A 20,309-nucleotide genomic window follows, 5' to 3' on the forward strand; every position below is an offset into this window, starting at 1 on the left:
TAAATATATTAAAATGAAAAATTACGATCTCCTACGTGGAATAAAAACTTTCTTAACCGGAATCATACCTCTCAACGTACGACTAAGTAACTGACGCCCTAACCGGATGAGCCATCGAAACGTATGAAAAACGAAAGCGTATTTAGTAACTTTGTATTATTTAACAAATCAGCAAGTGGCAAAAAAAAGAATTACACAAACAAATATTTTTATTTAAAAAAATTTAATAAAGAAACACAAAATATAGTACATAGGTGATATCTTGATTATTGCATAAGGAGGACTAAGTTTGCATTTTCTGGTTTTCAAACTGATTCCTCTTTTGAAAGCCTAAAAGTAACAATAAAATAATTAATAAAGTAAATATATTATACTTTAATTAGAAATGTGCAAAGATGAACGAACACTCAAGAAAAAACATTTCGCAAATGTCTTCATTAAAACAAAAGTTAGAGCAACTATACATCTTGCATATCAACTTACTCACAGCCTTATCAGGCCTACCCACGTGACCATGTTAAGTCATTATAACATCAAATACAAAATATCGTTTAAAACAATATGTTTTTTGAATCAATATTTCACTTCACTAAAAAAACCGTACTAGTTCGATAGACACATTTTGTAAATATTTAACAACAATATGTACATATATTAAAGTTATTAAACTTTTATTAAAAATGTGCAAAGTCTTAAAATAAATTACTTTAAAAGAACCGCAATATCCCAATAAACATTCAAGATAAAACATTTTGCAAATATCTAAATTAAAACAAAAGTTAGAGCGATTTTATATCTCCTTTATTAACCATTTTATATAGCCTTATCACCACCCAAGTGACAACGTGACGTCATCATAACATTGAATACAAAATATTGTTAAAAAAAACTTTTTTTTTATAAGTTAGACCAGGGATACCCACGTAAATATGTGACGTCATTATGACATCAATACAATATATTTTTCAAAATATTTTTTTAAATTAAAATTTAACCTTATTAAAAAAACCGCAGTAGTTCAATAAACACATTTTTAGAATATATAACATAAATATGTAGCTGTAGTAAAGTTATCAAACATTATTTTTAAAAAATAATTCTGGAAATATGCTAAAATAAAAATTTGCTCTATTTTTATCGTTTTAATAATGCAATGCCTTGTTTACCTTTCGTTTGTTATGTTAACACTCTTGCAAAATCATCATTAACTTTGAAAATAAAAATATTTATAACTATTATTTAAAAAAAAACTCCATTCCACCAATGAGGTTATTTTAAAATTGTTACTTTGTGCTTTAGTTTGCGCAAAAAAAGGATTAACTATTCAAGACTTAGGATTTAAAAAAAAGTTTTGCTAATATATTATTTAAAAAAATACCTATTTAAAAGTTTTCTTTTTCTTTTCATTTGATTTTTGGTTAATTTTCTAGTTCTGACTTGCAGTTCATTTGATATTCTAAAATAAATAAAATTACAATAGCATGTTAATTTGCTCTAGGACCAAATAAGATGACAGTTAATATTTATTTGATTAGTATTATAATTTAAAATGAAAAATTAAATACAAATCCTTTACCAAGAATAAATTTTGAGATAAACAATTTTCACCATTTTAAACTTACATTAAATTGTCTTCATTCATAATAAACTTCTCAAACTCTGTAACCTCGGTTGTTTGACTTTCAACAGAACGTCCACTAGGCGGACGAGAGTGTCGTTTGTTTTGAGTATCTAATTCAGATGCAGCCTGGAAATATATTTATAAAAATCAAGGAAAAAATATTATTAGCCTATAAAAATTGCTCTAAATTTGTAATTTTTATTTTACCATTTCAAAATATTTACATTTTACCTTACTGGTTTAAGTCGGCAAAAACAAATTTAATGACTTAATATATTCCCCATTTTTAAAACTTTCAATTTCAATACATCAAAACTTTTTACCTCTGTTTGTATTTTATTTTCACTGTGATTAAGGTAAATACGTTCAAATTGTTCATTCATGAGGTTAAAATTGGCATCAACACGATTATAAGGTTGAAATTGATAAGTTTTCGACATGTTTTTTGCATCTTCACCAGCATCAAAATCCTCCTGAAAAGTTTACAAAATATAACTTGAAAACAATGCTTATGCTTATCAATGTATATGTAAATCATTAGCTACTTATTATTCCTAAAATGTTTTTAACATACTTGAATATCAGTGGGTTTATTATTAACTTGATCATCTTTTAAGCTGTCTTGTTTGCAATATTCATTATCTAAAAAATTAATCTTAATTAAATTTAAAAAATATGATTTAAAAATCACATAACTACAACTAATAAAATATTTAATGTTAGTACTTCAATTATATTTGTTATCATTTACCAGTTATATGATTTTTCCTTTCATGTTCTTGCTGGTTATTATCAGTGTCATAAGCAGCATCTATGATGTCACAATCATCTTTGTCCACATCATCAAGAAGGTGGTGAAACAATGATCTTGGTTTTCTGTTAAAGGTAGTCCAACCACGCATGTCTAACTTCATGCGACGTTTTTTCTTTTTTCTGCAGGAAATTAAATATATAATTTAAACCTCTATTTGGTATACATGGTAATGTTATTGCAATTTTGGAATATATCTCATCAAATATAGTAGAATAAAGTCTAATTTTAAAGCCATACCATAAAATAAAAAATTAACATCACTATTTAGAATTTTAAAACAAACATGAGGGGCCTAAGTAGTAAAAATAGTAATTTAATCCATTGTATTATGTATCATAACATTTAGAATTTTTTTTACAATGATCATTATTGTTATGGGTAAAACAAAAAAACAAAATAAAAGAATTTTGTCTTTTAATAATATTATGTTATTTCAAAGAATTTTGTTTTTGTCGTTTATAGTTTTACTCTGTTACAAGGACAAAGTCTGAAGATTACATTTATATTTATTTTAAGGTAATTAATGTTGTTTAAAAACGTTTGCAATTATCAAATATCATAACCATACAACTAACCTACCTTGGCATAACAACATCAACTTGGTGAATAACTTCCTTAGCATGTTCTTGTCTTTTAACTGCATGTAAGTCTAATCCAATACCCAAATTAGGAGCGCTGCAATGTGAAGAATGTTTATCTGACATTCTGAAATAAAAAATACCAAAAAGTTTCATGTTTAGTTTCTACAACAATTTAAAAAAAAAAACTTTATTTTACAGCCCCAGTAAAATTTTAAACTTTTAAAACTTACAATGGTTTAGGTTGGGACAATCTTGTCATCACACCAGCCGATGGTTGTGGTTTTTTGTACTTTATCCTCTTTTGTCCAGGTGTGTTAGGTTGTTTGTTTGCTCGCTCCAAAACTTCCTTGTAGTTGGGCAAATATTTTGAGATTTCTTTAGTATAATATTTCTCCCACCTCTGGTCCTAAAATTTAAAAACAAAAGTAAAAAAATATAAAAAAAATTAGTAAAACTAAGTTCAGAAAAAAAATTTGCACTAATAATTTAAAATTTTATTCACCTTAGTGTGTATATCAAACTTAAGTTGATTCAACTCAATGTTAAATTGATCCTTTAATGATTTTTTTACCACAGGCGGACAAGAGACAGCACGCTGCTTTCTATTTTTTAGGACAACCTTAGAACTTATTGGAAGAGATCTAGAAAAACATATTTTGAAATGCTTAATAACATTTCAATACAAACAAACATTAAAAAAGTGGCATTGTATATTACCATAGTACCATTGAAATAACATTTTCAGCAATTCTCACAGTAAAATACCGGCAGCGTGGTGTAGTGGTAAGAACACTTGCTACATGACACGTGGGGTCGTGGGTTCAATTCCCACTGATCTCATGCTGTAGCGCCCTTGAGTTAGGCGCTATAAACGGTATAAACTCCTGCTGAGCCAGCAATTAATCAGCAGTATAATTATCGGGCAATTATGATCTATAATATCCCAAACTGCCAAAGGCAACTCGAGACTGGGTCAAAGTAACGGATGTTGCTCTATGTTTAAGTCGCGCATTCGACTTTTTCACATCGAGGATAAAAATATATACAAAAAAAAAAAAAAAAACAACATTTTTTTAAAAAATAAAAAAAAATTTATTAAAAAAATGTTGTACCTTTGGGTAGGAATAGTGACAGTTGTTGATGGTGCATAATAGGACCTGACACCTTAAATGTAAATTTATATTAATTTTTATACCTATAAATAGAAGTAAAATTACCAAAAAATTACCTCCTTTATGTGAAAGATGATCACTTGATTTAAAAGATTTTAAGGTTCTTAAAGTTGAGGCACTCATGCAAGACGATTTTGCTTGAGGTCGCACTTGAGTAAACCCTCCTTTTGATAATTTAATCTAAAATTAAAAAAAAATAAAAATAAAACGGTATTAAAATTTATTGCTAAAATTAAACTTGTTAATTACAATAACAGTTATCAGCAAATTACATATATTTTTTTAAAATAAAGTTTAAGCACCTGTTTGTTTGATTCTCTTAATTTCTTTAAAGTCATAAAATAATCTTTGTTTGAAATTTTGACCTATCAATAAAAAATACTTTTAAATTAAAAAAAATATCATCAAATAATCCAATGTCATGTTATTTTAATTCTAAGATTATTATTAATAAGATAAAATAAATGTTAAAGATGTTACTTGTGTCCTAAAATCATCTGAAGTTAAAGGTTTTTCGTAAAACTTTTCAGATTTAAGAGTTGGAGTGTCAAAATGTAATTCCTCATTTTTGTATTGTTCGTTTAAAATGTTCCACATTTTTTTATCTTTTGGAATCACAAAACTGCGGAAGTTGTCAACCTTTACAATAGTAAATATATATTTTAGTATTTATCTAACAAAAAGCAATTTGACAGATTGTATACATGAATCTGATTTAATTTTTCTAAATAGGCCCATTCACTGGAATATTAATAACAAAAAATTATTATCGTTCAATAAAACCAACATATCAACCAAGTATTATGTAGCAATTTTCGATCTTTGTTATAATTTTAGTTCATTACAACGCAAACAAAGCCGGGATATTTTAAATTCATTAGAAACTCACACAATAAAGTTCTCGCCAAGTTTTATCAGTAGACAATGAACAATCATCTTTTATAATCTGATTCTCTAACAATTCACATCTAAAATCAACAATATGTTAATCTTGTTAATAAAGTAAGATTAATATCAGAACTTAAAAATAGGCTACACAATACAAATATTCTTTTGTTGCTGAATAAAAAACATATTAAATATTAAAAATGCTTTGTCAAGGGAAACAAATACCGGAACAAAAAATTTAAAAACTTGGCACATCATAATATTTTATTTATTACTCACGAAACTAGCAAATCAAGAAATTCATAAAGTTGAATTCTTCCCTTTTCCTTAAAAGAGTCTTTAATATGACGCAACTAAAAATTAAAAAAATAAAATAGAAATTTCTTTTAAAAAGCTTAAAACTTGTTAAAAATAGTTTGTTTTAAAATTTTAATAAAAATATCATTAAACACAGCTGCAATATTTACTACAATTAAGTAAAAAAAATTAACCTTGTTCATTAGTTTTTTTGGTGCAATAACACGTCCACACATCTTTAATGTTCTAAGAAAAGTTCTTTCATGAATGGTCATGCCTCTCTGATCATAATCTTCAAATGCTTCAAAGGCAAGACGAACACTTTGCAAATCATCAAAACTAAAAATATTTTATACTTATACACCCCAAAAGTGAATACATAATTTTGTAATAGTCTTCTAATTTACATAAAATCCTAATAATATATTCCAAAGGATATTTTTTTATTTACCTAATGTGAAAACTGTCATTTATTTACCTAATGTGAAAATTGTCATAAGAGATAAAAATAAATAAAGAAATAAATTACCTTCCACATTTGTTGATAAGAAAGTAAATTCCTTTTTGCAAAACTGTGTTATTGTAAGCTCCTGATTTTAAGTTAATTGTGTAATGAAGATCTTTAACAAAATAACGTATCTTACAGAAATGTAAAAGTGTCTGAAAATTATAAAACAAAAATTAATAATTTTAAGTTTAAACAAATGGTGGCTATTTAATATATTGTAAACTTAATACTAAGAAATATTTTTTGAAATAATTTTACCTTAACTGGTAATTCATTTTTTTCAAAATATTTTTCTGATAAATTTTTCTTTAATAAATCCCTAGGAAACTAAATTTGAACAATAATTAAGACTGCAATAAATTTCTGTTAATAAACCAACTTTAAATAGTTACACAAATATTATTTTAAAAATTTAACATACACGTAGTTTTTTTAACAATTAAATTTAAACTTACCCCAAGAGCATTAAGAAGATACCTAAAAATAACATACAGAACATATAAATTTTAATTTACATTTTATGTTTTAGGACTAAATATTTAAAAAAATAATAAAAACATTAAGGAAATTTTAAAAAGTTACCCAATTTCTTCAAAGCTAAATGCGTCATTATTTTTCAGAAAGCCAATCTTCATTTTTTATTTTTATTAATCCAAATCTTGCTAAAAATTTATTAAATTGTTGTGTTAAATTTACTGCTATTAAAAAAAGTTTTAAATTAAACTTTAAAATATATCTAGTGCAACTGCTTTAAAAAAACTACTACAAAATTGAAACAAAAATTTAACGCAACCAACCTTTTTGAAAACGCCGCTGCTGCAGCAATCGTTTGTAAACAAGCTTAATAGCATCCATAGCGACTGCAACAACCGTCGTGACCATGTTGGACAAGTTTAAACGCCACAAAAAAAATAAATAAAAAAAATACTTTAAAGCTACGTAGATTGAATATTGTTTTTAAATATTAAATTATAAACTTAAAAATGTTTACCATTTTTAACAAAAAAAATTTTTTTTACCCAAATTACGCTTTGCTTGAGTGATCTTTGTTCACAACATCTGTTTCACGTGATTAGCAAAAATTTATAGTTTTAGTATTCAAAGAACAAAGATGTCAATTAATTTTTGCAATAAAGTGTTAATGCGTTGCCAAAATGCAACATTTTGTAGGAATTTGGTTAGACGTTTCACTTCAGATGACACCACGGAAAAAAACGTCAGTACTAACACCCTGTATTGTTTCTTAAGTTGTGTAATGTTTTTTGCAACATTTTTTATTATTAAACTTTATTATTCTTTTTGCTTTTAGTCGGCAAAAGATTTGTATCACCAAAAAAGTGAGAATTTGGTGCAGAAGAAAGCCAGATTACAGTGGCAAAGCAGAAAACGGGGCATTGCTGAAAATTGTTTGATATTCGGAACGTTTTCACAAAAATATCTGCACTCGTAACAACATTTTAAAATTAATATGTTAATTGAGTTTGCTAATTAAAAACAAAAAACTGGCAAAAGACCAATCATTATTATATTTTTGCTGTTTTTATTTCGAAAAATTTGTATTTTAAGGTTTAATGACGATCAAGTAAAAGAATATGACCGAATAATAAATGAGCCAAGTAACGAATGGGATTTATATTATTGGGTGGTGGGCACTAAAGAAACACCACAGGAGTATGACAGTGAAATGATGAATATGTTAAAAGAGCATTGCAGGTATATACTGCATAAAAATATTTATCCACATTATTTTATTTATTATGTGCCATTTCCAATTATTTTTATGTAAACATAATTAATTTTTTAAGATATATATTATTTTGTCAGGAATAAACATAAAGAAGAAAGGTTTCAACAACCTCCTTTAAATTATGAACCTGTTCAATCTTGAAAAAAAGATATGCTAGTTTTTACTTTAAGCGTTTTCTTTATTTATTGCTTTATTAAAATGTTAAAAAGTTATTGCACAACAATAGAGGTAATAACTTAACAGTGAATTAAGTAAAACTACTTAATATATAGTCAACAGTATTAAAATAAGTTTAAAAAACTGCAAAATTTATTGTTAAAAATTTAATGCTTGCCTTAATTCCTAAAAAGTAAAAAATGGTTCATTACGAAAATTTTTGTTTTATGTAATTTCTTTAATGCAAAATACTTAAAAATAAAAATTATTTCTAAAAAAAAAATTGATAAATATTAACTGGAAATGTTATCCTCTCGTTGCCAACGAGCCAAACTTAAAAAGACTTGTTCTAAAGATGTTTGTTGGACAGTGTATTCCCCAAAATTACAAACTTGCTTTAACTTTTCCATTTTTTCAAATATCTTTAATAAAATAAACTTTTAATATTTGTAGTAAGTTTTTATCATTAAAAAATAATTTTTATTAAACAAAAGGATTTTTTTTGTCCAGCTTTTTAAAAACCAATTACAAACTCACCACTGCAAGTTTAAGCTCACTACCGCCTTCTTGTGTTTGTGGAACATGATAATTACAAAGCCCTTGATGCTCATCTTTTAATATACTTCCTATAAGTGTTAAAGATATAAAAAAGTTGTTGTTTAATTGGTTTCTTTATAAAGTATTTAATTTCAACCATACAAGTACCTTCATGCACTTGTTTTTAAATCAATTATATACCTGGAAAATAGGTTTCCATTTGTTGTTTGATATTATCAATATTACTGTCATTTGCTTTTACTTCAACGGTATACCCTTGTCCAAACCTAGTCTTCAGATGTTGGGGGCCTCCCAGACACCGGAGTCTACCATTGACCATGATGGCAAGTCTGGTACATAATGCTTCACATTCTTCCATACTATAACAAATGAATTATTTTTTAAAGAATAAACTTTAAGCAAACTGTTTTAACATCTTACCTGTGAGAAGTGATGATGATTGAGCTTCCACTTGCTCTCATACTTGCAATGGCATCCCATAATTTTCTTCTAGCACCAGGATCCATTCCTGTACTTGGCTCATCTAAAAGGACCACTGGGGGATTTCCAACAAGTGCAATAGCTGTGCTTAGTTTTCGCCGATTTCCACCACTAAATAAAAATACACAGTTATTAAATATTGTTCTTAATTATTAAATATTGTTATTAAAATTAATAAATATTGTTCTTAAAGTCTTTAAAAATTTGGGGATCAAATTTATTTGTTTTGTTAATTTTTTTAAACAAACTACTTTTTTGAAAACATAAATACTTGCCTGTAAGTACCGCATGGTTTTTCAAGATGTTCACTAAAATATAACATTTCACCTAAATGTTGAATACATTGGGGTATTTCCTTTTCAGGAACCCCTCTTAATCGTGCAAACATTCGAATGGTTTCTGACCCCGTCATTTGATCAATTAGGGCATCAAATTGGGGACAATATCCCATTCTTTGCTGAGCCTAAAATAAAACAATTTTGTACAAATGTTATCTGAGTACTTGTTTTATAGATATAATATTTCAAAGTTTGACAAACGTTTACTTTAAAATAATCTGTTACAACTCCCAAACGCATAGTTGCAAAAAAATCATTTTAATTACTATTTATTAAGTTTTATTTAAAAAAAAAAGATAACTGCTCAGAATGTGGCAACCTCCTCCTTTTGAGCCGAAACTCAAAAAGAACACTCCTCAATAGCCAAGTTTAACTTAATAAACTCAACTAAGCTTCATGCTCAGAAGTTACTCACTATGACTCGTCATCACAGTTGAGGTTCTGTCATAATTAAATGACGTTTTCAAGATACAAACTATAGAAACGATCCCTAAAAGTATGATCTTAAATTGTCCAATAAAAAATTTAAAACTCCATTTTGAAAAATAAACTGCCATTTGTGGTCCACAAATTTTTTTTTTAAAAAAAAATTGATTAAACAAATAAATTATAATGTTCTATTGCAATTTTATGTAATAAAATTATATAAATAAAAAAAGGATATTTATAAAATGCATAAACAACTACCTGTCTTAGATTTGAAATAATATCATATCCATCCAAATAAGCTGTACCTTCAGATGGTTTGTAATCTCCAGTTAACATCTTAAAGGTAGTGGTTTTACCTGCCCCATTTATACCCAACAAACCAAAACATTCAGCTTCTGGTATTCCAATACAAACGTTGTCAACTGCTACAAATGCATTGCCTAATGGATTATAAATCTAAAAACATTTTTAAATGGGTTTTAAGTTTTCGAAAACTTTATTTTTAAGCATTTTAAGAATGTAAGATTTAGTAGTAATATGAATTCTTACCTTTCTAAGATTTTTGAGAATAAGGCGATCAGTTTTAACTATTTGCGTGAGTGGGGTGTTGTTTATTCTGTTGTTTTCAGCTAAAACATCATCATCTATAACCACTCCATCACTGTCAACCATTGGGTTCTGTGAAAACTAAAACAGTTAGAACAAGTGTAATTTTCTAATTTGAATTTACAATTATTTCCTATGTACTTTTTTTCTCATATAAATTTAATATATTGCATTTAGAAAAACGTGCGGTTTACTGTTGAACAAGGGTGAACAGAAGCTTTAGCCATAAAATATTAGGCCCATAAATTCATTGCACTGAGTAGCTATTAAAACCGACTGTTTTAAGTGTAGTCATTAAGAATAAATAAATATTATACTTACTGTTTTAGGCACTTTCCACCTTGGCAGTATTCTAAAGATAAGACCTGGTATATCAAATTCAATTAGAAACAAAATTATGAAGAATAAACAACCCTGCCAGGCTAGAAAGGTAGCATATTTTCCCACACCATAGGAATCCCAAGCCAAAAAGTTGGTTTGAAAGTCAATACCTTAGAAAAAATTAAAATTGTAAATGACTGAATTACAAAATGGAAACTAAACGGAGTGACTGCATTTTCATTTTACCTTTTTTTATTTATTAAACTAAACCTATATAATTTAGAAGGTTAATTTAACTGTTACCTAATGATCTGCAGTATGCCTCCAAAAAAACATCAATAGTACAAACATTAACCATCTTGTCATTAGTATACACATCAGCTAATCCCTGACCAAGACAGTATTGTGGCATGAATAAGAAAAACCAATTTAAACCGTCGGCTACATTAGTCAGTTCTAAAAAAATGCAGGTTATCACATACTTAAGATGTTCTATATCCACAACAAACAAAAGTCAACAAAATAATTTGTTTTTATCTTACCAAGTAGTCTTAAAATGCTCATGGTAATAATTGAAGCCAATCCTGTTATAATATTTAGTATCGTGACCCTGACCAGTGCAGTAGAAGGCACAGTAAATAATTTGGAGAAAATATACATAAGAGGTAGTGAGGCCCAGCAATATAGAAAAAAGAGTAGAAGTACAATACCAGCATGGTTGTTAAACTCATCAACTCCAAATGCAAAGAACAAAAACTAAAAAATAAAAATTTTAAATTTATTAACTAAATTAGATCTCGTAGTTCAATTTTTACATTAGCAAAAAACAACATATTTGATATTAATTTTTATAAAATGAACAAATTAATAACAAAATAATTACAAGAGTTAGAAAACAAGGAGTTATAAAGTTGATAAAATCCCAAACAAGTGCAGATAACCAAAAACAAAATGGTTCCACGCCAGCCAGCGTCTGCAGTAAAGCAGAGCGATCAACTCTTTCTCGAACAAGGAACAAACAAAATGAAGCAGCCAGAAAAGAAAAGCCAAGCACAGTGTTGAATGCAATCATAAAACCCGATATGGATCTAAAAAATAATTTATTTAAATTCAGATTACCGATATTTTATCCCAATATTCTCGGTTTTTGAAAGTTGAACAATAATTTTGAAGTTTAAATCTTTATTAATAAAACATTATTTTATTTACCCAATTAATTGTTCTGTCACACGACTAGTTGAGTTTCTGGGCAAAGGAAAATTGGCAACCTTCAAAGTAAAGTTTGAATTAACCAATCGGATCATTGCTTGATCTGTGTAAACCAATGAGCTTGCAGGAGTGTGGTAGCCTTGATCATTAAACCACGAAGTCACAAGACTTTTGTTTTGTGCTGTAAGGTTATAAATATTTTTTTTTATGGTTTCGGTTAAAATAAAAAATTAAATGGCTGATATTTTCGTTCAAAAATTAAGGATAATAATCAAAAATATTATTTTAACCTGTTTCTTCAGTAAATGTTGCAGCAGCTAAATTGATCATGTTAAAATCGCCTCCTTTTATTAAACTTTCATGTGATAAATACTCTTCCATACTCTCATTTACTTTTACAACAGTCTCCAGTGTACCTAATCAATAATCAATAGTATAAGTTTTAATCTTATTTTTACTAACATTCTATGTAAAGGAGTTGTGTTTAATAAGGGTTTTAATGTATGATTTTGTATATAAAATAAATTATTACCATCAAATTGTTTCCTGTAGATGTTTCCAAAATGGGATGAAAAAGTGTTGTTATCCACTTTATAATAAACATTATTTTCTCCATAAGAATCCAATGATAAATCTAATTTTCAAAAATTCCAATTTTGTAAATTTTAAATACTTAACCAAAAATAAAGAAAAAATAATTGTAAAGTATACTATAATACAGTAATATATTACTTAAAATCACATTTTATTTGCAAATTTATATTGCTTGTAATGATGTAAATATCAAATTTCCATACCAAGCTTGACATTTTTTTGTTCAAAGGGGGGAAATCTTGCACTGATAATTGCTAGTAAAACAAACACAACTGGAACCAATATCTGAGCTATGGCAACCTAAAAATTTAAAAATAAATGGGTAAGTAAAACTAAAAAATTAAAAAAAAATGATTTATATAAACTAAGTGTATAAGGCCTACTTTGTAGTTTCTGCGAGTATGTAACATATGTTTAACTATAAGTCCATAGAATTGTTGAAACCACAATTTTGCTCCACTATTAAGATGCTTGGAATGCAAGTTATCAGAAGCTATGTGCAATATAAATTTACAGTGATTATTAGGTGATGTTTTAAGCATTTAGATTCTTCATAAAAACTAAATCTTTAATTTTCTAAAAAAAACTTTGCAAGAATATTTTAAAAATATTTGTTTTATGTTGATCACAAATAATTATTAAAACATTTCCCCGAAAATCTACCTTGAGGTTGAAGAGGAGCATTCTCACTCTGATCACTTTCCTCACTAGAGGTTGAAGTCTTCCGCATCATACTAGATTTGGAAAAAGATAATCTTCTACTCACAGATGACATGTTGGACTCTGCATCCTCAGTTACTCTGTGAAAAAAAATTTAACTAACTTCTGAAAAAATGTTACATATATTTTTTTATCAGCTAAAACATAAACAATAACAAATTTTCAATTTTGTTTTTTTTAAATCATTTTATTTAAAAAATGTAACCGGAATACTAAATTTAATTTATTCTAAAACTTAAATAACTTTAGAACCTTTTTTTAATATCTTATTTAAAATGAAAAAATCACCTTAGAAACACTTCTTCCAGTGTAGTAACAGTTGCTCCATATCCTGATATACCCAGTGTTGTCGCCTGATCGTCAAGTGTTGAAAAAAGTTTTGGAAATACTGATGAGGATTGAAATGGAAGAACAAATGAGACTTCTCCTCCAGCAACCCTCTCTAACTTACAATCGTCGACATGCTCGTGAAATAAATCAACAAGCTAAAAAAATATAATATTACAGACTGTTTTATAAAAATCTATCCTGTATTTACAAAAAAAGTTCGAAAATTGGTAAAACTTTTTTATGATATTTTTTGAAGACATATATGTTGTAACAAACTTATACAAGAATGTTATTTTACCTTGTTAACGTCACATTCTGGGTTTTTGGTAAGAACAACATGATATCCTACTCCAAACTTACTTTTCAAAAACACACCAGATCCTAAATAAATGAATTTCTTAAAATGTATACATATTAAAACATCGTGAAAATGAATCAAATTTTTATGAGTTTTATTTTTGGTATAGAATGATTAAAAAAATGGTAAAAATTAACTAAAAAAATAAGAATTTCGTTTACAAAATTCTCCACAATGCACCTGCACATCTTAGTCTTCCATCAGCCATAATAGCAATCCTGTCTCCTAGAAGGTCAGCCTCGTCCATGAAGTGAGTGGATACCAGAAGTGAACAATCACCTTTGAATTTTTGTACAACCTCCCAGATTGCCCTACGAGCGGCAGGATCCATTCCAGAAGTTGGCTCATCCAATATCACATACTAAAAAATAAGTTGTTATTAAATACATTTTTTATCTATGAGACTTGTATATATGTCATAATGTTGTAATTAAATCATTGCAAATTATCTAAATTAAATTAAATTTTATTTTAATTACCTTAGATCCAGCCGAAAAGGCAATTCCAACAGACAGTTTTCTTTTCATTCCGCCAGAAAGTGTGCTTGATTTAGAATCAATTTTGTCGCTTAACTTTAAATCATTTGTCATTTCCTCACATTCTTTATGAGCTTGTTTACTACTCAATCCCTTCAACTATAAGTAAGATAAAAATTTATATGGTTAAACTAAAAACCAATCGTTTATTAAATAAAAAAAAACAAAATTTTGATTGAATAAAATTTTGCGAACATAATTACAAAATGTTTAATTTAAAAGCTAAACTTACCCGTCCAAAAAAAAAGAGATGCTCTCTCACAGTTAGAAGATCAAACAAAATATTAAATTGCGGACAATATCCGAGAGACTTGCGAACTCCAGTCATATCATTCTTTATCGAGTATCCCATCACATTTGCTTCTCCACTAGAGGGTGGATAAAAACCTAAAAAATTGAATTTTTAATATTAAACATATATATTGCAAGCTATTTTTTTTTAATGTTAACAAAAATAAAAAATAGTCTAGGTACAAAAAAGGGGGAATTTTTGTATAATTAAAAAATTATTATATCAACTTAGGTGACCCTAATCATATTTAAATAAAAAAAATGAAATATAAATACTAATTAAATAATTGACCTTCAAATCAGGATGTAAAAGTAAATAAAACTGACTAGTAAAAACATTAACAAATTAACAATGAAACCAACCAGTTAACATTGACATAGTTGTTGTTTTTCCAGCTCCATTATGACCTAATAAAACCGTGATCTGACCCTCGTACATATTCACTGACAAGTTGTTGACTGCTACCTTGGTCTTGGCTCCAGCTTTAAAAATCTAAAACAAGAAATTTATTTTAAATGAAAATAAAAAAAATTAAATAAAATTATCCACAACTCTTCAAAAATAAAAGTAAATATCTAAATATTACCTTCGTAAGATTTTTAATTTCCACGATTTTTTCCATTCCGGTTGGTTCCTCTTCAAAGTATTCAAGATCTTCGCGTTGACTGTTTATCCTCAATTCCTCGTCCACTTCCACTTTCAGATCAGGTGAAGTACCCAGCCAGTAGGATTTCTATTGAAATAATTTCGTCATTACCAACTTAAGATAATATTAAAAAAATTGAATATAAAAACGTATAAAAAATTTAAATAGAAAATTGTTGAATGTATGCTGTCAATTAAGTTAATACCAGGTTAAATAACCTGCAAACTAGTAGTTAGTGGACTTACTGTAAATGGGAAATACCAAGGTTTGGGTATCCCATAATCACCGGGCCACACCCCTTCAATATAAACAGCCAACATCATGTAAAATATTGTGTCAAACAAAAGAAGTAACATAACCTATAACAATATTTAAAAAAATTAATATTAATAATTTGGTTTTATTTTTTTAATATAACAGCACTTTTTAATTAAATTAAAGGATGTATATAAACAATATTGTACCTCAGACATTTTAATGTTATCATCAATTGTAACATATTTTCCAACATTATTCCATTGCAAACCAGTGCCTAAAATAAAACAACAAATAAACTTTAAACAGTATGAGTATTTTAGCAACGTTTTACAAATTAATCAAATTGACTTTACTTGTTTACCTTTTCCTTCTAGTTGACCTATAATATTACATCCACTAGACATAGCGGTAGTTGAAATGATGCAAGTAAAAAGCTTAATTCCTCTACCAAGAGAGCTGTATGATTCCTGCATGAACATGTAAGGCATGTACGTCATTCCATATATTACGCCTCCTGCTGCTGCACCAACATTGGCTAAAAAAAATAAAATAACAAAAAAGAAATTATAAACGCTAGTAACCATTTAAAAGTTATATTAAAAATGTATATAAATATAAACCATATTAAATTCACCTTTGGAAAAGAATGTGGAAATAAGAAAACACAGTGTGATCGTTGATGAGGTAAACAAAAGTAAAAACACAAAGAAAACGCTGACATCGCTGTTAGTCAGTACACTGCCTTTTGGGGTCTAAAAAAGATTTTGTTTTGTTTTAAAACTTGAATATTTTCGAATTTTAAATTCGTATATTATGTAATATCCTATCAGTTTAAACAAAAAATTTAACGTAAACAAACATAAATATATTATTTATAATTTGTCACTTCATGAAAATAACAATTAACAATATTACAGAGTCATAACAGTAATATAAACTGTCATAGCTTATAGCTACTGCAATAAGGTGGCTTCCCATAGCATTAAATTAATCCAATACCTGTATTTTATAGAAGCCTACCATCACAACACAAGATATAGAAAGAAATATCATGTATTTAAGAAACCAAGCTAACCAGTGCAACCAGTTGGACAAACCCATCATTAACATGTACTCCTGTAATTTATTAAAGTTTAATTTTCATAGTTGTGAAGATTTTAATATGGCAACCTAAATTAATATAAAAGAAATATTGTAATTTACCTTCATTTTTGATTCCTTTTCATGGACCACACTTCTCACAATAGTTAGGGAGGTGTAAAAAAAACTGAGCATTATAAGAAGGGGTAAGGTGCGTTGAATGGCCACTTTAATTAAAGAGTAACATTCAAGAAACTGATTTTAAGAAGATTGATTTTTAAATTAAAGATTTAAATAATCTGATTAACAAAATATTTTTAGTTGCGTTTTTAAATAAAAAAAATTATAACTCACAAATGAAACTATCATCTTTATAAGGCGGATAGGGGAATCTTTTCATTGACAGAGTGCTATTGTTAATATCTGATTGTGGTTTAAATATATTGTATATTCCCTGGTTTACTGCATGAAGTAAGGAGAGAAATCCTACAAAGCAAAAAAAATCGAAACAAATTAACAAATTTTTAAAATATTTCTTGATAAAACAAAAATTAACAACATTGTTAATTAAGGGCATACCTTCCTTATAATAACCAGGTTTGCCACCAAATTGTTTGCTTTTATCACGAGGCCCAGGAAGTTGGGTGGAAGGAAATAGGTTTGTTGTCTGCCAGGTATTTCCTCTGAAGTAAATGAAGTAAGTTTTATTGGCTATCTTATAAATTTATTTATACTAAAATAAAAATATTAAAAGAGGTCCTTCTTAAATTAAAATTTAAATGGGCTAATTAATTAAATATTAGCAATAAAACTCTGATGTTTCAGAGTTTTTTGCAATCTGGTATTGCAAAAACAAAAATTAAATTTGTACATACATTCCTGAGAAAGCAGATCCATCAGAAGCTTTAACATTAACCGGATCAGCATGAAATCTTAGGGTTAAACTTAGGTCACTGGGCAAAGTCACGTTGTTGAGATCACCCTCAAATATCACGGCTGCCAAAATTTGCCTTAAATTTGTGTCATTTTTAACATATTGAAGAAACTCTATTTCAGTAGAAAAACCCAAAACTGAAAAAAGGTATATATTATATAAAAAACTTTTAAAAAATTATTTAAAAACTATAAAATCAAAAAACTAATAATTTAAAATACAATACTTGTGTGTAAATTATTTATAACCTTTACAATGTTTTGAATAGTAAAATTAAACATTAACATTTGTAATCACTTACTATAATTTAAATATTTTGTATATATATAAAATTAGTTCCTAATGTAAATACTAAATTCAAAATAATAAACTTATTGAATTATATTTATCAAAACATAATAATTCTCTTACTTTTAACTTTTGGTATTATATTAAGATTTCCCAACAACTGCTGCATTGGATCAGTGGTCCCGTTAAATTGCGAAGTTTGATTCGCTGCATTAGTTTCAACTGTGCTGCCTTCCTCTTCTTCTTCGGTTAATTGGGATGGGATTGAAATCGAAGTTATCAAACAATCTTAAAAAAAAATTACAATTATTACCATGCATTCACCATCCATGCCAAAATTTAAAGCTAAGTAAAAAATCAACAACTTTTCTATTCAATTTTTTTTAGAAGAACAATAATTTAATTACTGATAACATTGTCCATGTATCTTCTAGTCAAATTTTGCATCAATGATTCGAGATTATTATTAAGAAGAGATTGAGTGACAAATTGAGTGGTTGTTGAATTGTTGTTTTCTTCTGCCATTTCCTCTAAAACTTCCAGCATGGGAGGTGACATGCTTGAAATAATATCTTGAACTAAAAATTAAAAACTCAAAAAAAATGAAAAGTATTATAATTTTTCAAAAAAGGGTTTTAACTAACCTGTTGTTGTCAACATGGCTTGAATGGCAGCAGGTGACATGGGTGAGCCAGTTTGTGGTGGCAGATTTGGTATATCAGGTGGACCTCCAGCATCTAAAACCAATATTAATTTTGTATTTGCCAAGTTTGTTTTTTAGTCTGCGTTTCTATAAATTGTACTTTAAATAATAGCCAACCAAATAATATCTTACCAGAATTTTGACCAGAATTTAGAAGCATTGACATTTCTAAATTAAAAAACAAAATTTCAATATAAAAGGTATTCCAAATATTTGAGTTAAACTTTTATATATTGGTAGAAATTTTATTATCTTTTTAACTAACAGAATTATAGCCACCCTTACCAAATTTACATTTCTTTTCCAAAAAGGTTTTTGCATCCCTGTTCAAAAGATTTTTAGCATTTTGCATAACTTTTTCTACAACATGGTCATCACTTGGAATATAAGCAACTGTCCATATTTGGTCTTTGGGAACAATTGAAGAAGGAAATTCAGGTAAATTGTTCACAGAAAACTCACTAGAATAGAAAAAAATATGTTGAAAATATGATGGTATTTAGTTTCACAAAAAATACACTTTTTTACAAAAAAATTAAAAAAATTATATATAATTCTAAAAATTTTTCTTACTCCCATGTTGTCATGTTTGGATAATTTGTAAATTCGATTTCATTTCTGATAATTACAAGTAGAGCAGCAAATAAAATTGGAATTAACAACTCAAATGCAGTTGCAACTGGTCGGCGCTTTTGAAGAACAAAGTTCTTCCAGACCAGAAGCAAAAATTGATCTAAACAACCCATTTTACCTTAAAAATATAAAAAAATTTTAAAGCTCAAGTATATGTAAAGCAAATCACTAAAATTACCTATTATTGGACAATACTAAAGTACGGGATGCGGGATAATGCGGGACCGTATGTAAACGTTAACAAAAATTCGCGGAATGCGAGACGGAATTTTTGTACTTTTCTGCGGGATGATTGCTGTTTTTATCTAAAGGGCGAAGGGGTGATGCGGGATTAACTTTAAAGGTCAAGAAATGATGCGAAATTAAATATAAAGCACAAGGGAAGGTTAGGGGAGGGTATATGAATTCCGTGCATTTTAGCATACAGCGTTTTTTTGTTAACGTTTACATACGGCCTCGGTATTTCCCGCACCCCGCAACTTCCCGCATCCCGTATTTTAGTACTACCCCTATTATTACTGCTTTGGTGTTAATTGTGAGTAACCTTAACACTAATTCAAAACACTATTCTGTAATGATTTGGGAATACTTGTGATTATAAACTAAGAAAACAAAAATTAATTAATCAGGGTTAACAAGTTTCCATAACAAGAAACCCTTAATGACATCATTATTGATACAAATGACGTAGATTTGCATTTCTTTATCAAATTATATCTAATAAAACAGGCAATTGGCCAACTAGTCTGACTCTCAGTATTTCGTAGTTCTTTGTTAAAAATACAATCTGGTAAACTTTACACGAACTCCTTTGCTTGCAATTTTTATTATGTCAAATTAAGTAAACAATTAATTTAATTTGCGGTAATCACAGAGTCACTTGGACTGGGTTGGGAGAATCTTTTACGGCAAAACAGTCACCTGATAGCTCGTGATCCTATAACATATCAGCTGTTTTTGTTATGGTTGCACGCATGACTTAATCATGACGTCACAATACATTAACATGACAAGTTCATTGTTTTTGTGTTTGGTCTATTAAACCAATGACCTTTAACCTATACTTTTAGAGCATTATAAAAAAGTTTTCAATTTGTCAAACAATTTTCTAATATAAATGCGTTTGGTGTAGGTATGATCCCTGCACTGCTGGTGTAAGTATGATCCCCGCACTGCTGGTGTAAGTATGATCCCCGCACTACTTTTATATTG

The 20,309-nt window shown here is 27.9% G+C and overlaps 3 protein-coding genes and 1 non-coding gene across 5 annotated transcripts; 1 reads left to right on the forward strand and 3 right to left on the reverse strand.

Annotated features, from left to right (window-relative positions):
• On the reverse strand, positions 1 to 6,713 carry LOC145743176 (uncharacterized). Its single transcript, XM_082561085.1, has 21 exons — positions 6,679 to 6,713; positions 6,464 to 6,543; positions 6,337 to 6,358; positions 6,140 to 6,208; positions 5,903 to 6,033; positions 5,568 to 5,712; positions 5,356 to 5,429; positions 5,078 to 5,156; positions 4,669 to 4,827; positions 4,491 to 4,553; positions 4,245 to 4,368; positions 4,129 to 4,180; positions 3,519 to 3,657; positions 3,247 to 3,422; positions 3,015 to 3,140; positions 2,373 to 2,554; positions 2,196 to 2,263; positions 1,945 to 2,094; positions 1,623 to 1,747; positions 1,379 to 1,456; positions 1 to 330 (listed from the first exon to the last, which is right to left on the reverse strand). The coding sequence occupies exons 2-21, from the start codon at positions 6,514 to 6,516 to the stop codon at positions 306 to 308; spliced, it is 2,040 nt and encodes a 679-aa protein (XP_082417211.1). The 5' UTR covers positions 6,517 to 6,543; positions 6,679 to 6,713; the 3' UTR covers positions 1 to 305.
• A 270-nt stretch (positions 6,714 to 6,983) lies between these two features.
• LOC145743810 (succinate dehydrogenase assembly factor 2, mitochondrial-like) lies at positions 6,984 to 8,218 on the forward strand. The gene is made up of 4 exons (XM_082561856.1): positions 6,984 to 7,097; positions 7,191 to 7,327; positions 7,448 to 7,594; positions 7,706 to 8,218. The coding sequence occupies exons 1-4, from the start codon at positions 6,993 to 6,995 to the stop codon at positions 7,767 to 7,769; spliced, it is 453 nt and encodes a 150-aa protein (XP_082417982.1). The 5' UTR covers positions 6,984 to 6,992; the 3' UTR covers positions 7,770 to 8,218.
• Positions 7,725 to 19,210, reverse strand: LOC145743809 (phospholipid-transporting ATPase ABCA3-like). 2 transcript variants are annotated; one of them, XM_082561854.1, is made up of 39 exons: positions 19,038 to 19,210; positions 18,750 to 18,925; positions 18,597 to 18,632; positions 18,406 to 18,498; positions 18,169 to 18,339; positions 17,885 to 18,049; positions 17,415 to 17,610; positions 17,119 to 17,222; positions 16,894 to 17,025; positions 16,663 to 16,766; positions 16,459 to 16,575; positions 16,094 to 16,211; positions 15,821 to 15,994; positions 15,666 to 15,733; positions 15,447 to 15,560; positions 15,142 to 15,288; positions 14,918 to 15,047; positions 14,496 to 14,650; positions 14,207 to 14,362; positions 13,908 to 14,088; positions 13,668 to 13,750; positions 13,328 to 13,524; positions 12,983 to 13,119; positions 12,703 to 12,812; positions 12,523 to 12,619; positions 12,258 to 12,359; positions 12,016 to 12,141; positions 11,726 to 11,906; positions 11,400 to 11,604; positions 11,059 to 11,272; positions 10,820 to 10,972; positions 10,517 to 10,686; positions 10,139 to 10,276; positions 9,848 to 10,045; positions 9,098 to 9,285; positions 8,763 to 8,933; positions 8,523 to 8,701; positions 8,322 to 8,410; positions 7,725 to 8,206 (listed from the first exon to the last, which is right to left on the reverse strand). In XM_082561854.1, the coding sequence occupies exons 1-39, from the start codon at positions 19,208 to 19,210 to the stop codon at positions 8,078 to 8,080; spliced, it is 5,577 nt and encodes a 1,858-aa protein (XP_082417980.1). In that variant the 3' UTR covers positions 7,725 to 8,077. The 2 variants fall into 2 exon arrangements, with proteins under 2 accessions (XP_082417980.1, XP_082417981.1); XM_082561855.1 differs by having other exon boundaries at positions 7,726 to 8,206; positions 10,139 to 10,267.
• LOC145744321 (small nucleolar RNA U3) lies at positions 9,460 to 9,666 on the reverse strand. The gene has a single exon (XR_014281186.1). It is a non-coding gene; the product is annotated as a small nucleolar RNA U3 (small nucleolar RNA).
• Positions 19,211 to 20,309: the final 1,099 nt, after the last annotated feature.

Source organism: Corella eumyota, chromosome 2 (assembly GCF_963082875.1).
Source record: "Corella eumyota chromosome 2, kaCorEumy4.1, whole genome shotgun sequence".
Taxonomy (NCBI): Eukaryota; Metazoa; Chordata; class Ascidiacea; order Phlebobranchia; family Corellidae; genus Corella; species Corella eumyota.